Source organism: Muscardinus avellanarius (genome assembly GCF_963383645.1).
Source record: "Muscardinus avellanarius genome assembly, chromosome: 12".
NCBI classification, from domain to species: Eukaryota; Metazoa; Chordata; class Mammalia; order Rodentia; family Gliridae; genus Muscardinus; species Muscardinus avellanarius.
Genome location: NC_137798.1, coordinates 65514270 through 65528653, shown reverse-complemented (window position 1 = coordinate 65528653; position 14384 = coordinate 65514270). Strand labels below are relative to the sequence as shown.

General features: G+C 37.2%; 2 protein-coding genes across 2 annotated transcripts in view; one reads left to right on the top strand and one right to left on the bottom strand.

Moving 5' to 3' along the window:
- The window catches only part of SIX6 (SIX homeobox 6), a gene marked incomplete at both ends in the record, with an annotated part of 288574 nt that overhangs the window by 53798 nt on the left and 220392 nt on the right, over positions 1–14384 (bottom strand). The gene's annotated exons all lie outside the window — the stretch shown is intronic.
- The window catches only part of LOC308271029 (protein SIX6OS1), a gene marked incomplete at both ends in the record, with an annotated part of 54318 nt that overhangs the window by 26861 nt on the left and 13073 nt on the right, over positions 1–14384 (top strand). Inside the window, 5 exons of the mRNA XM_080707159.1 lie at positions 1740–1810; positions 2532–2590; positions 6821–6882; positions 13323–13504; positions 13917–14055. Of these exons, the coding sequence (XP_080563285.1) occupies positions 1740–1810; positions 2532–2590; positions 6821–6882; positions 13323–13504; positions 13917–14055 (513 nt within the window). The remainder of the gene's footprint in view (positions 1–1739; positions 1811–2531; positions 2591–6820; positions 6883–13322; positions 13505–13916; positions 14056–14384) is intronic.

Sequence of the window (14384 nt, the reverse complement as noted above, 5' to 3'; positions counted from 1 at the left end):
TTGAGAGCCTCACTAAGTAGCTGTGGCTGGCTTCGAACCTGTGCAATCCTCCTGTCTTAGCCTCCCAAGTGCTGGGATTACAAGCATGTACCACCATGCCTGGCTTAAAAGTTTATTTAAAGTTAAACTTAAAATGAAATAGCTCTTTCATATGTTAATAAAAGAAAGTTTAGGTTTATTTATTTATTTATTTATTTATTTATTTATTTTGCAGTACCGGGCATGGAACCCAGGGACATTCTATCTCTGAGCTACACCTCCAGTTCTTTTTTTTTTTTTTTTTTTTTTGGTGGTATACTGGGGATGGAACCCTTCTACCTTCGGGCTATACTCCCAGACCTATTTTATATTTTATTTGGAAACTGGGTCTCTTAAGCAAGCAAGGCTAGCTTAGAACCTGTGCGATCCTCTTGTCTCTGCCTCCCAAGTGCAGGGATTACATGTGTGCACCACCATACCCGGCATCCAGTTCTATTTTTTATTCTTTTCATTTTTTGAAACAGGGTCTCACTGAGTTGCGAAGGGCCTCGCTAAGTAGTTGAGACTGTCCATGAACCATGATCCTCCCATCTCAGCCTCCGGAATGCTGGGATTACAAGCATGCACCACCACTCCCAAGTAGTCTTTAAGTTTGTTATTTTGCTTTCCTGTGTTCAATGTGAGAGGTTATAAAGGATAGAAGGAAGCTGGGTGCAATGGCATAAGTCTGTAATACCCAGTATTTGGGAGGCTGAGGCAGAAGGATCATAAATTTAAGGCCATCTTTGACAACCAAGTAAGACCCTCAGAAACTTACACCCTGTTTCAAAATAAAAAATAAAAAGGTTTGGAAGTATGTCTTAGAGGTAGAATGTTCCCAGGTTTGATCTCCAGTACCAAAAACAGGGGGAAAAATTGATAGATGGACACAGAAATAAGGTAATCAGTTAAGAAATTGGCAAGATTAACTTACTTAGTCATAAATGTGGAGTGGATAACATTTTTAAAAGTTTACCTTAAAAAGCCATGTGTGGTGGCACATGCTTGTAATCCCGGTACTTGGGAGGCTGAGACAGGAGGATCAAGGTTCGTGGCCAGCCTCAGCTACTTAGTGAGGCCCTCTGCAACTTAATGAGACCCTGTTTCAAAATAAAGAATAAAAAATTGGGCTGGGGGTATAGCTCAGAGGCAGAATGCAATGCCCCTGGGTTCAATCCTCAGCAACCCCCCCAAAAAAGTTTACCTTAAATATAGAAACACTGCCAATAATTGTCAAAAACATCAAATTCATTGAGTCTTGAAATTTTTGGTTTTTTGTTTTGTATGTAGTGATTTTAGTTGATGTTGGTAGTTGTTGTTGATGATGATGATAAAGATGAAATGCTAATGAAATCAGAGACCCCTGAGTAGCTATGGCAAATATTTACTGGTGTGTGTGTGTATGTGTGTGTGTGTGTGTGTGTGTGTGTGGTACTGGGGGTAGAACCCAGGGGCTTTTCTACCTGTGGTCTATACTCCCAGACCTATTTTATACTTTATTTGCAAACAGGGTCTCACTAAGTTGCTGAGAGCCTCACCAAGTAGCTGAGGCTGACTTTGAACCTGTGCAATCCTCCTGTTTCAGTCTCCCAAGTGCTGGGATTATAAGCATATGCCACCACACCCAGCTTCCCAAATATTTACTGTTTTAAGTAGCCAATTCTAATACTTACTTTCTTTGCTGTTTTAAGTAGCCAATTCTAATGCTTAATTTCTTTTAGGTATTTAATGAACATTCAAAATGTTCACATGTTGCTGCTGATAACAGTTCACAAAATTTTATGCAATTCAGGTAACTGTGTGTGTGTGTGTGTGTGTGTGTGTGTGTGTGTGTAAGAGAGACAGACAGACAGACAGACAGATACATACACACACACACACACACACACACACACACACACACACACACACCTGGAATTGAAACTAGGAACATTCTGCCTCTGACTACATTCCAGCCCTGTTTTTTTTTTTTTTTTTTTTTTTTTTTTTTTTTTTTGAAACTGGGTCTTGCTAAATTGCCGAGGCTGGTCGTGACCCTGCATTCCTCCAGTCTCAACCTCTGAAGTACTGGGATTACAAGCATGCACCACCATGCCAGGCTCAGGTAACTTTTTTTTTTTTTTAGTGGTACTGGGGTGGAACCCAGAGGCTTTCTACCTCCGGTCTATACTCCCAGACCTATTTTTTTATTATTTGGAAACAGGGTCTCACTAAGTTGCTGAGAGCCTCACTAAGTAGCTGAGGCTGGCTTTGAACCTGTAGGATCCTCCTGTCTCAGCCTCCCAAACCCAGGGATTACAAGCATGTGCCACCACGCCCGGTGTCAGGTAGCTTTTTAAAATAAGAATATACGGGTGAGAATGTAGCTCAGTGGTAGAATGCTTACATGGTATGCTTGCTTCTAGGTTCTGGGTTCAGTAACACTGACAGAAAAAAAAAAAGAAGCTTTAATTTCTGAAATAATTTGTGAATATCAACTTGAAAATAACAGAAATTATATTTTTGCACTTTAGGTTATTAACTCCACAGAAACAATCAAATTACAATCCGTGGTTTGAAAAAGAACCTACAGGTATTTGCTCTTCATATTTTTCCTAAGAAGCAAGGGTAACAAGCTATATTAGTTGTTTTGTTTTTGTTTTTGTTTTACTACTCAAAGGAGTTATTTGGATTGTTGGCATCTCTGGTTAATCGACCATGCTTGCTTAGCTTAAAAATACATTTATAATTTTTTCTAAATATAAGTGAATCTATTTCATTGTAGAAAATTTAGGAAACAAAAAATATAAAGGAAATAAAAATATGACCATCCAGAAATAACTCATGCCATATATACTGTTAATCTTTTTTATGCATATGAATGTCTTGTTTTTCACTCAAATTAGAATCATACTGTATATATAATTTTGTATTCTTTTCCCCCTACTTGATATACTTTTGAGGTTTTTTCTTCATGTGATTAGTTTTTATTTATAATAGTTCTATAATCTTCCATTGTATGGATATGTCATTATTTATTATACCATTTTTAGCTATCTCTCACATTGAATATTTTTGTTGTTCCCAGTTTTTTAAACTATTATAAATAATGCTATTATATTCTTCTGTTTCTTTCCTTTTTTTGGAGGGAAGGAGTGCTGGAATTGAACCCAGGGGCATTCTACTCTGAGTATACTCTCAGCGCTTTGTTTATTAAATTGGAAACAGAGTCTCACTAAGTTGCTGAGGCTAGCTTTGAACCTGCAGTATTCCTTTCTCCACCTCTCAAGTACTCAGTTTATAGGCATGTACAGCTGTGCCCAGCCCTATTATATTCTTTTGCATTAATATTTTACTTTTGTTGTACCATTTTTCTCTTCTCTCCTTTTCTTTCTCTCTCTCTCTCTTCCTTCTTTCCTTTTGTGGTGCTGGAGATTAAATAAGTGGCATTTAATCTCCATTACCACAAGTTGTGTGCCACCATGCCTGGCTTTGACTGTTTTCTTTGACTAAAATTACAAAAGTGTCACAGGATATATGTATGAGTTTATTATCCTCTAAATCAGCTAGTTAATGGAACCTTGACACACTATTGAAAATACCAACTCATTAATTATCTCTTTCTTTTCATATATATGTGTATAGATATATAAATATATTACATATGTCTACATGTAAATAGATACATGAGTGTGTTACCTATATAATATTACACACATACTTATTTTGGTAATCTAGTAACATATAATAATTATTCAATATATTATTTTGTATAAACGTCTTCACCGCTTCCTGTCTGATACTTTAATTTTAAAGTTTTTTTTGTGTGTGTGCTACTGGGGGTGGAATCCAGGGGCTTTTCTACTTCTGGGCTATACTCCCAGACCTATTTTTTATACTTTATTTGGAAACAGGGTCTCACTAAGTTGCTGAGAGCCTCACTCAGTAGCTGTGCGATCTTCCTGTCTCAGCTTCCCAAGCGCTGGGATTACAAGCGTGCGCCACCACCCCCAGCTTATTTTAAAGTCTTAAAAATGCCTCATTCTGCCGGGTGTGGTGGTGCACGCTTGTAATCCCAGTGCTTGGGAGGCTGAGACAGGAGGATAACACAGGTTCGAAGCCAGCCTCAGCTACTGAGTGAGGCTCTCAGTAAATTTGTGAGACCTTGTTTCCAAATAAAATATAAAATAAGTCTGGGAGTATAGCCCAGAAAGTAGAAAGCTTCTGGGTTTCACCCCCAGCACCACCACCAGAAAAAAAAGCCTCATTCTCAGTGAGGTACCTGGTTAATACATGAGAGGTTAAGACAGGAGGATTTCAGGACAGCCTCAGCAACATAGCAAGACCATCAGCAACCTAGTAAAACTGTTTAAAAAAAGGGGGTGGGGAGAGTTGAGAGTGTAACTCAGAAGTAGAATTCCCCTGGGTTCAAGCCCCAGTATCACACACACACACACAAATCTCATTATGGTTCCATGAAAATTCTGTGAATATATGATTCAGAATGGTCATATAAGTTTATTTCTCCCAATCTCTGAATGGAATTCTCACTATACAATATTCTACACAGATGAATAGTCCCCCTGCTTTCTTCTAGCAAAAAAGTATATCCTACTTGTATGGGTGATCTGTTCCAGCTGTTTATACCAAGCTTACAGTTTTAAACAAGGAGGAATATGTTATTTCCTGGAATAATGTACTCTTGACTTTAGATATAGGGAAATGCATATAACTGGCATAGTCCTACCTCTTGTATGAATATGGTGAAGCTTCATACCCAAGAAGGCATATAATTATTTTGAAAGAAGTAAAAGATTCTTTTCCATAATCTCTAAATCTATAATTTGAAAAAAATAGTATGTCAAAATAGATATGACTTTAATGAAAGAAGCAAAAACTATAAAGCTTTTAGGATATTAGAAAGACATCTTCATAGCTTTAAGATAGGGAGATATTTCTTAAGCTATAATTAAAAATAGCAATCATAAAAGAAAATTTGCTAAATTTGCTTATGTTAAAATTAAGAATTCTTATTTATCAAAAAATACTATAGCGCCAGGTGTGGTGGCGCATGCTTGTAATCTCCGTGCTTGGGAGGCGGAGACAGGGAGGATCGCGCAGGTTCGAAGCCAGCTATGCTGGCTTAAGAGACCCTCTTTCCAAATAAAAAAGTATAAAAAATAGGTCTGGGAGTGTAGCCCGGAGGTAGAAGGGTTTCCAGAACCCCAGTACCACCAGAAAAAAAAAAAAGGATACTATAAAAAGAGTAAATATTACCAAGCTAAAAGATATATTTGTAATACATAAAACTGCAAAGAGAATTTTTAGAAATGTAAAAAGAAATTTTACAAATCAAGAAGAAAAAGACATAGAAGTCAATTAGAAATATGTGCAAAATATGTGAGAAACTTTTATGATAGACATATGAAAAATTTTCAGTAAATCATAGAACTGCACAATAAAATCACAGTGAGATACCATTATAAATTAACACAAGATTAGCAAAATTTAAAAAGTCTGACAATAGCCGGGCATGGTGGCACACGCTTGTAATCCCAGCGCTTGAGAGGCTGAGACAGGAGGGTCTCATAGGTTTGAAGCCAGCCTCAGCTACTTAGCGAGGCTCTCAGCAACTTAGTGAGACACTGTTTCCAAATAAAATATAGAATAGGTCTGGGATTATAGCCCAGAGGTAGAAAGCCCCTGGGTTCTACCTCCAGTACCACCAAAAAAAAAATAAAAAAATAAAAATAGCCTTATTTAACCAAAAGTAGTGGCGCATGCTTGTAATCCCAGTACTTAGGAGGCTGAGATAGGAGGACTGCAGGTTGGAAACCAGCCTCTGCAACTTAGTGAGATCCTGTTTCAAAATAATAATAAAAAGTCTGACAATACTAAATATTGATGATAATATAATAGGCACTCTCATAAACTATTAGTAGGAATGCTCATTAATAAGTAACAATATTGGGACAATACCTAAATTATAATTGAAGCTAATAATTTTAGTGAGATTGAGTGATTTCCAGTATGGCTACTTGTTGCAATTGTATAACTACTTTGGAAAAGTTTGGCACCTGGTATTGAAACATACACATACTCTGTACCTCATATTTCCACCCCTAGGTATATATTTAGAAAAATAAATGTACATGCATACAAGGATATAAGTAAAAGAATATTTTAACATTGTAATAGCTTCAAAGCAGAAACACCTCAGATGCCCATTTGTAGTAGAATGCACAGATACATAATGTGTATGTGTAGTGGAATACTTAACATCAGTAAAAATAAGAAAACTCTGTCATATACAACAATATGGATGAATCTCACAAGCATATCTCACAAGAGAAAAGGGTGCTATATATATAATTCCATCATATAGCATTTTATTTTTTTTCTAAAATTTTTTTATTGGTGCATTGTAGTCATACATCTTAATGGGATAAAAGACTTGTGCAGGCAAACATGTACACATCACCCAATTAGCCCTTACCCGATCATATAGCATTTTAAAATAGGAAAAATAAGATTCTACCAGTAAGGAGGAAGACATGGATAAAATGATACCTTTTATTGGGCTTGTGATGTTTTATTTCTATACCTGGGTGGTAGTTACACGTATTTTATCTCTGCAATTTTGTATATTAAAGTATTGACATTATGTTTTGTTCTCTTGTTTGTATTTAGCTGAATCATAGGATGTTGCCATATTTGTAGGTTAAAACAATTAAATTTTGGAAATGTCATATGATTAAACTAATGTTTTATTTTATAATAAACTTGAAAAAAGAAAACTAGTTTCTTCTTATATAACAAACAGATGCTGAATGTGAAGATAAAGAGACAGTAAGACAATTAAGAGAATCAAAATGTACTTCACAGGTAAGTGAAATGTTTGGTTCCTAATTTCTTTTTTTTTTCCTTTTAATTTTCTAAGTACATGCATGTTTTGTTTCTATACCTAGCCTTTTTTAATCTCTTTGCTTTAATTGTATTAACTTTTTTTTAATTTTTAAATTTTTTATTGGTACATTATATTCATACATCATATTGAGGTAAAAAACTTGTGTGTACATACATGTACACATCACTGATTTAAACCCTACCCAATTCCCACCCCATTCCCTCCCCATCCCTCCCTCCCTTGCTTGGCTTAGTGGTTGACTTTGATATGTTTAAGTACATTGTGTGTTTTAGAGATTTTCCTTCTTCCCCCCTCCTTTCTCCTCCTTTAGGTTGTCTTGTTTGCTCCTCTATAGAATTCCCTTTTTCACCTAGAGTTCCTCCTATGACCCATTACTCCTTAGCTTTCACATATTAGGGAAAGCATCTGATTTCTTATTTTTTGTGACTGACTAATCTCGCTTAGCGTAATGTCCTCCAGTTCCATCCATTTCCCTGAAAATTATGTAATTGAGTTTTTTTAATGGCTGAGTAAAATTCCATTGTGTACATATCCCACAGTTTTGGAATCCATTCATCTGTTGATGGACATCTTGGCTGGTTCCATAGTTTGGCTATGGTGAATTGTGCAGCTATGAACATAGATACACATGCATTAGTTTGGTAGTTTGGTTTCCTTTTTTTGGGGTAGATACCCAGAAGTGGATCAAATGGTAGATTTGTTCCCATTCTTCTGAGGATTTTCCATACTGTTTTCCAAAGTGATTGCACTAATTTGCAATTCCGCCAACAATGTATTACAGTTCCCAATTCTCCATATCCTCGCCAGCATGTGTTGTTGTGTTTTGAATGATTGCCATTCTAGTTGGAGTTAGGTGAAATCTCAGGGTAGTGTTTTTTTTGGTGTGTGTGTATGTGTGGTACTGGGAATGGAACCCATGAGCCTTCTACCTCCAGGCTATGCTCCCAGACCTATTTTTTATATTTTATTTGGAAACAGGGTCTCTTAAGTCAGCTGAGGCTAGCTTTGAACCTGCACGATCCTCCTGTCTCAGCCTCCCAAGCTTGGGGATTACAAGAGTGCACGACCACACCCGGCTCCTCAGGGTAGTTTTGATTTGCATCTCTCTGATTGCCAATGATGTTGAGCATTTTTTCATGCACTTATTGGCCATTTCAATTTCTTCTTTCATGAAGTGTCTATTTAGTTCACTTGCCCATTTTGTTATTGGATGCTTTGTTTCTTTAGTGTTGAGTTTCTTGAGTTCTCTGTATATTTTACATATTAGTCCTCTATTGGAGGTGTAGGTGATAAAAATCTTCTCCCATTCTGTTGGCTCTCGATTGAAGTTTTTGACAGTTTCCTTTGCTGAACAGAAGCTCTTCAGTTTCATGCAATCCCATGTATTGATTTGTTTTTTAATTTGTTGTGCCTTTAGGGTCTTGTTGAGAAAGTGTTTATCTGTGCCAATGTGTTGCAGTGTTGGACTTATGTATGTATTGGGATTTATGTGTGACTTCATGTCACAAAGAGTTTGATTTATGAAAGTAGCTGCACCTATGTTTGGGGCATAGATTGATAGTTGATTATTGTTATTTCCTCTTGCTGGATTATTCTTTTTACCAGTAAAATATGACCTTCTTTGTCTTTTCTAATAAGTTTGGGTTTGAAGTCTAACTTGTCTGATATTATAGTTGCTACTCCTGCTTGCCTTCGAGTTCCTTTAGCATGGATTACCTTGCTCCAGCTCTTTGCCTTGTGTTTTTCCTATCTTTACTTATAAGGTGTGTTTCTTGTAAGCAGCAGATGGATGGATTCTGGTTTTTAATCCATTTTGCACTTTATATCTTTTTATTGGGGAGTTGAGGTCATTTACATTCAGTGTGGTTATTGAGAGATTGAGAGATAATTTTTTTTTTTTGTGGTACCGGAAGTCCTTCTACCTCTGGGATACACTCCCACGGGCTACACTCCCAGACCTATTTTTTAACATTTTTATGTGGAAACAGAGTCTCTTAAGCCAGCGAGGCTGGCTTCGAACCAGCGCGATCCTCCTGTCTCTGCCTCCCAAGCATGGGGATTACAAAAGCGTGCGCTACCACGCCCGGCCTGAGAGATAATTTTTAATTCCTAACATGTTAAGATATTATTTCTGTTTTAGATACTGTTTATTCTTCTTTGCTTAGTTGTCTGCTGGATGGGAAATCTTGTTTCTTTGGTTCTGGCATGTATTACCTATTTCTTCTTTGCAGTTAATCTCCTTGTGTATTTTCTCTAGTACTAGTTTTGAAGATATAAATTCCTTCAGTTTCTCTTTGTCATGGAAGCTTCTTATTTCCCCATCTAATTTGATAGATAGTTTTGCTGGGTAGAAAATTTTTGGCTGGAAGTTGTTTTCTTTCAGAGTTTGGAATATGTTACTCCATGCCCTTCTGGCTCCCATGACTTGGTTTGGGAAGTCTGGAGTGATTCTAATTGGTTTGCCTCTGAATGTCACTTGGCCTTTTGTTTTGTTGCCTTTAAGATTCTCTCCTTGGCTTCCACATTAGTCATTTTGACAATTATGTGGCGTGGGGAACCTCTTCTCTGATACTGTCTAAAGGGAGTTCTATAAGTTTCCTGGACCTGTGTATCAACCTCTTGCTCTATTTTTGGAAAATTTTCTGCTATACTTCTTTGAAGATATTCATCCCTTTGGCTTCACTTTCTTTTCCTTCCTCTATTCCAGTTATTTTTAGACTAGCTTTCTTAAAATTGGCCCATATTTCTTCAATGTCAGATTCCTGCTGTTGGATTTTTTTTCTAAATTATAAACTATGCGCTCATTTTTGGAGTGATCATCTTCTAGGAGCGAGATTCTATTCTCCATGTGGTCTAATTGATTGTTTATACTTTGAATTGAGGCCTTTACTTCAATGATTTCATCTTTTATTTCTTTTAGACTCTCTCTGAATTCTTTCCGAAGGTTCTATATTATTTCTACAGTTATTTTCCTGATTTAATGTTCTAGAGATCTCTGAATTTCTGTGTTACCAGGTTCTGATATTGTGGGTTTGTGGGCATTCACTGCTCCATTGTTATTCCTCTTTCCCATGATTTTGGAAGTTTGTGCCTTCTCTGGGTTCTTCCCTGGGTCACTACAACTTCACTTAGGGTGCTCTGGATCTCAAGTCTGTGGTGATCTCAGTCACCACTACTCCTTTATTGGGTTGTATCGCAAAGTCTCAGACCCAGGGAGTTAATTGAGGGTGCGTGAGACCATGGGGGTGCCAGGCTGGGTGTTTACCCACAGGGAGCTGTGACTAGGGTGTGGTTTCTCTGCCACTGCTATTCCTTCACTGGGTTGTACTGCAAAATCTCAGACCCAGGGAGATTATCAAAGCTGTGCAAGTCCCTGGGGGTACAGTACTGGGATTTCTCCTATAGGGACCACAATTTGACTCACGGTTGTTGAGTTGCTGATCAGGAGATATCGCAGACTCGGTGAACTCGTTGCCGCTGCCACTGGCAATATGGCTCTGCTGCCTCACCCTTGGCTGTGAGGCAGGCGTATTTCTTTTCTGGTTTTGAGCTCTACTCTGAGTCCCTGGAGGGCGTGCTGAGCCCGGCCCAAGGGAGCTTTAAATGCTCCTTGCGTCGAAAAAACTGCTAAATTGCACTCGGTTGTTCCGCAGCTGCCCACCTCAGCTCCTTGTCCATCTCTCCTCTCTGGAGCCTGGTGGGTTGTTGAGTGCACTGATCTGGAGCCGTCTGGTGAAGTCACCACCGCTGTCGCTGGCAGTATGGTGCTGCTGCTGCGCCCTCTGAGGCTGGCATATCTCCTCTCTGGTTTTAAGCTCTGTTCTGAGTCCCCCTCCTCTCTGGAGCCTGGTACTATGAGGGAAGATGGCGCCAGCGTGACTCTGCCGCAGCAGTGTGGGCTGGTTTCTTTTCTGGTGTCTGGTTGTTCTTCTAGCTTTCTTTTTCTATGTCCCTTGTATTTGTAGTTTTTATTTCTCTGCTGATGGTGTTTTCTGGCTATGAAAAGCACTGATTTTGTGGTAATAGAGATAGATTGTTAGCGGGACTTGTAAACACCACTTTTCTCAGTTGCCATCTTCCCGGAAGTCCTGATTCCTAATTTCTAATCAAAACCTTCAGTTTAAAAATAGTCTGTTCATTTTAATTTTAGATTTAGTACAATGAAGATTATTTACTTGAGATGTTATAAATTGGTAATTAGTTTTTAGAGAGTTGTAGATTCCATTTTTCAAATTCAAAAACAAAGCCACAAAGTCTGGGGATTATTTCAGTGATAGAGTGCTTGCTAAGTATGTTGGAGGCCCTGGGGTTTATTTTCAGTGCTGCAAACAAAACAAAATAAAACTCAAAGCCACAAAAAGTTTATGTGAAATTATACAAAAAGTTGTCATTAATAAGTGACAATGTTTATTAAGACCACAACTGAATCATGAGTCAAGAAAATAGTTTTGTTTTTTAAGATTGAAAAATTTAGCTGAGCATTGTGGCATACACCTTTAATCCCAGTACTTGGGAGTGAGACCCTCAGCAGCTAGCAAGATCCTGTTTCAAAATAAAAAATAAATTAGAACAGGGCTGAGGTATAGCTCAGAGGTAAAACACCCCTGGGTTAGATCCTTAGGACCCCCTTCTACATACACAAATTGAATTATTTACCATGGCAGTTTAAGAAAGGGGCTGCCATAGAAATATCTGTAAAGTATTTTCAAATAGTATAAAGCTTTAGTGATGATAGATGTAGATGATATAAAGTTTACCCTAGCTAGTAAGGGTTAAAACAAGAAAAATAACAGAGTAGTAAGGAAATACAGATAGAAAATTTAATTTTTTTTGACAGAGCACCCCCAATTGTTTCTATAATGGGATTTGGTACAATAAGCATATGTGAGAAATCACATCTCTTACCAACAAAATGATATAAAGAAAAATTTGTATTTAAGTTTTAATTTCTTGGGGTGGGCAGTACTGGGGTTGGAACTCCTGGACATTCTACCTCCAAGCTATGTCCCAGTCCTATTTTTTATTTTTTATTTTTTATTTATTTTTTTGTGGTACTAGAGGTGGAACCCAGGGGCTTTTCTACCTCCAGGCTACACTCCCAGACCTATTTTATATTTTATTTGGAAATGGTCTCACTAAGTTGTTGAGAGCCTCACTAAGTAGCTGAGGCTGGCTTTGATCCTGTGTGATCCTCCTGTCTCAGCCTCTCAAGCTCTGGGATTACAAGCATGTGCCTCCAAACCCATCTTTTTTTACTTCTTTATTTTGAAACAGGGTCTCGTTGAGTTGCAAATGGCCTCACTAAGTATCTGAGGCTGTCAGCGAATTCTGATCCTCCTGTCTCAGCTTCCCAAGTACTGGGATTAAAAGCATGCACCATCACACCTGGCTAAGTTTCAATCTTTGTAGAGAAAGTAGTGTATTGAATATCTAAGGGCAACAAAGTGCAGACATGTAATAAATTACATTAGCTTTCTGTTAAACAGTTATCAAAATAACAATTACTTGAGACAGTCACTTCAGAGAGAAGATTTATTCTGGTTCACAGTTTTAGAAGTTTCAGTTCATGATTGGTTGACCCCGTTGCTTTGGGCATATGGTGGCAGGAGTGTATGGTAGAGTAAAACTACTCACTTTAAGGACAGGAAGTGAATAAAAGAGGGCCACCAGGGCCTATTATCCCTTTCCAGAGAATACCTCCAATGACCTGATTACCTCTACACTAGGCACTAGGTCCCACCTTTTTTTTTTTTTTTGCCAGTCTGGGGATGGAACCCAGGGGCATTTGACCTCCAAGCTACACCCCCTGCCTCTTTTTATTCTTTATTTTGAAACTGGGTATCACTGAGTTGCGGAGGGCCTCACTAAGTAGTTGAGACTGTCTGCGAACCGCGATCCTCCAGTCTCAGCCTCCTGAATGCTGGGATTACAAGTGTGCGCCACCATGTCCGGCTGATCCCACCTTTTAAAGTTTTCACCACCTCCCAATAGTCAAGCTGGGTATCAATCAAGCCTTCAGGGGAGCATTATAGATCCAAAATAGCATAAGCCAATGAGAGAAAGACTGTATAAAACTAAATCACTTCTCTTTCAAGGAGATAGCCTACACAAGTCTTCACCTCGAGTAAAACATGGAGGTTTTAAAGGAAAAAAAATCATTCCAACCATTTTTTGTCAATTTTAGTGTGTTCTAGTCATTCCATTTTTTTTTTCAGGTAAGGGTAAGGACTATAAAGATATGGAGAAAAGAAAAATTAAATAATTAAAAATAACTATTTCTAAAATGCTTATATTTTAGTATCACTTCATTGTATGGGTTTTCACCTTGTGTACTTATATATTATACATTTTGTTAATGTAATAACATTTTTTAAGTTTTCTGTCACTTTGAATTTAGGCTATGTATACAGAACATTTTGGAAAGCCAATAGCAAATAATAATGATGAAAGAGAAGAAGGGGATGAGAATTGTCCACGATCTCCTGAAATTCCTGAATTTTTGAAAACTCTTGAAGCTGTGAAGACACCTGAATCTTTGGAGAAAATACAGTTCTCTAAAGCTCCTCCCTTGTTTGAAATGTAGGACTTGACCCTGACCCTGACTTTGAAACTGTATTGCTGTATTCAAATCTCAACTTTGAAACTTACTATTCTTTTGAGCAAATCTTAAATTTAATCTCTTTGCTTCATAATTCTTTACTGTAAATTGAAAGTGATAATAGTACTTATTTCATAAGGCTATTATAAGAATAAAGAAGTTATACTTATGGAAGTACCTAGAATAATGCCTGACAGTATATTCTCATAATTATCATCCCCAAAATGATTTTTCTACATTATTCTCCACCCTTCTCTATAGGTCACTTCAATAATTACTTCTTACCTTTAACTTCTGATTTTTACCTCTACACCATTGTGTATGGAGCATAACAGTCTCAGTGTTTAATAATAGATTTTTAATATTTTGATGATTTTTATCTCTCTGTAACAGAGATAGAAATGCAGTATCTGAAAGTCAAACACAAAAGGAATCTCCTGGATTTTCATTTCTTATGAGTTATGCTTCTAGATCACCTGGATTGAATTTATTTGATTCTCCTATGTTTGATTCTGAAAACTCATCTGAGCAGGTAAAAAGAAAAGCTGTAGTTTTATTTCTAAAAATTGTATACTGGAACTTTGGATAATTTTAGGTCTTTAATACCAATCTTTAACTTCAGATGCCCTGAATTTATTTATTAAAAAAATCTCAAGATAGGGATGATTTAATTTGGCTTTATAATTAAGTGTCTAACTTCTAAACAAACTTTATATATTCTCATTGTGAAAACAAACTTAACATATTCTCAGTCAACTTATAATGGCCCCAAATGATAAGTCAATCTTTTAAACTATGTGTATATATAGGATAACAGAATCATTGTTTATTTTTAAAAATTCCTGAAGAATTTCCTTCTCA